Raw genomic sequence first — 715 nt, 5'->3', positions numbered from 1 at the left:
ATACCACAGTGTACAACATGATGAAGTACTAATACCACAGTGTACAAATATTATTATTATAATAAACAGTATTGATATGTCTTTATATGTCCTGATGTTAATGCAGCAGGTCTGACTCACAGACTGTACATAAAGATTATTATTTTAATATATATGTATAAACACACTGATGCTAGCAGGCTAATCTAAACTAATCTGAACCATTTGTTCATATTAATCCAACGACAATGATCACAACATTGGATCGAGTCTCAGCTGCAGCGCTGAGTGTTCATAAAGACTCTTGTTATTATATATTTATTGATATTAAGGATCAATACCTTCAGAAGAAGCTGTAAATTGTCGAAATGTTCGCTCGAGACAGCGGAAGCCATGTTGACATGTGACGTCACGTGGAGTGTCATGTGACAGTCACGTGCCCCTGCTGCTCATGGGAAATAAAGTTCACTCCGGAAATGACGTGCGTAAACTAAATGAATCTTCAGGTCAGATTCAAACATCTTCTACATCTGTTCACCATCTTCCTCCTCCTCCTCCTCCTCCTCCTCCTCCTCTGGTTCACATGTAATCTCTGTGATCTCATCATCTGCTCTTCATACTCAACATTACTAACGAAAGAGTTTATTACTTTATGTCTTCTGTTAATGCTGCTGGTTAGAACACAGAACACATGTACCTCTGAGATGTAGTACAGCATAAAGTACAACATGTACCT

At 38.0% G+C, this 715-nt stretch overlaps 1 protein-coding gene across 1 annotated transcript in view; it reads right to left on the bottom strand.

Annotated features, from left to right (window-relative positions):
• Nucleotides 1–404, bottom strand: part of commd9 (COMM domain containing 9) — a 2,318-nt gene extending 1,914 nt beyond the window's left edge. The window contains exon 1 of the mRNA XM_031879556.1: nucleotides 321–404. Coding sequence (XP_031735416.1) covers nucleotides 321–404 — 84 coding nt within the window. The remainder of the gene's footprint in view (nucleotides 1–320) is intronic.
• Between the last annotated feature and the right edge of the window lie 311 nt (nucleotides 405–715).

This window comes from Anarrhichthys ocellatus, unplaced genomic scaffold (genome assembly GCF_004355925.1).
Source record: "Anarrhichthys ocellatus isolate YVR2014 unplaced genomic scaffold, GSC_Weel_1.0 scaffold288, whole genome shotgun sequence".
NCBI classification, from domain to species: Eukaryota; Metazoa; Chordata; class Actinopteri; order Perciformes; family Anarhichadidae; genus Anarrhichthys; species Anarrhichthys ocellatus.
This window is presented reverse-complemented; position numbering and strand designations above follow the sequence as displayed.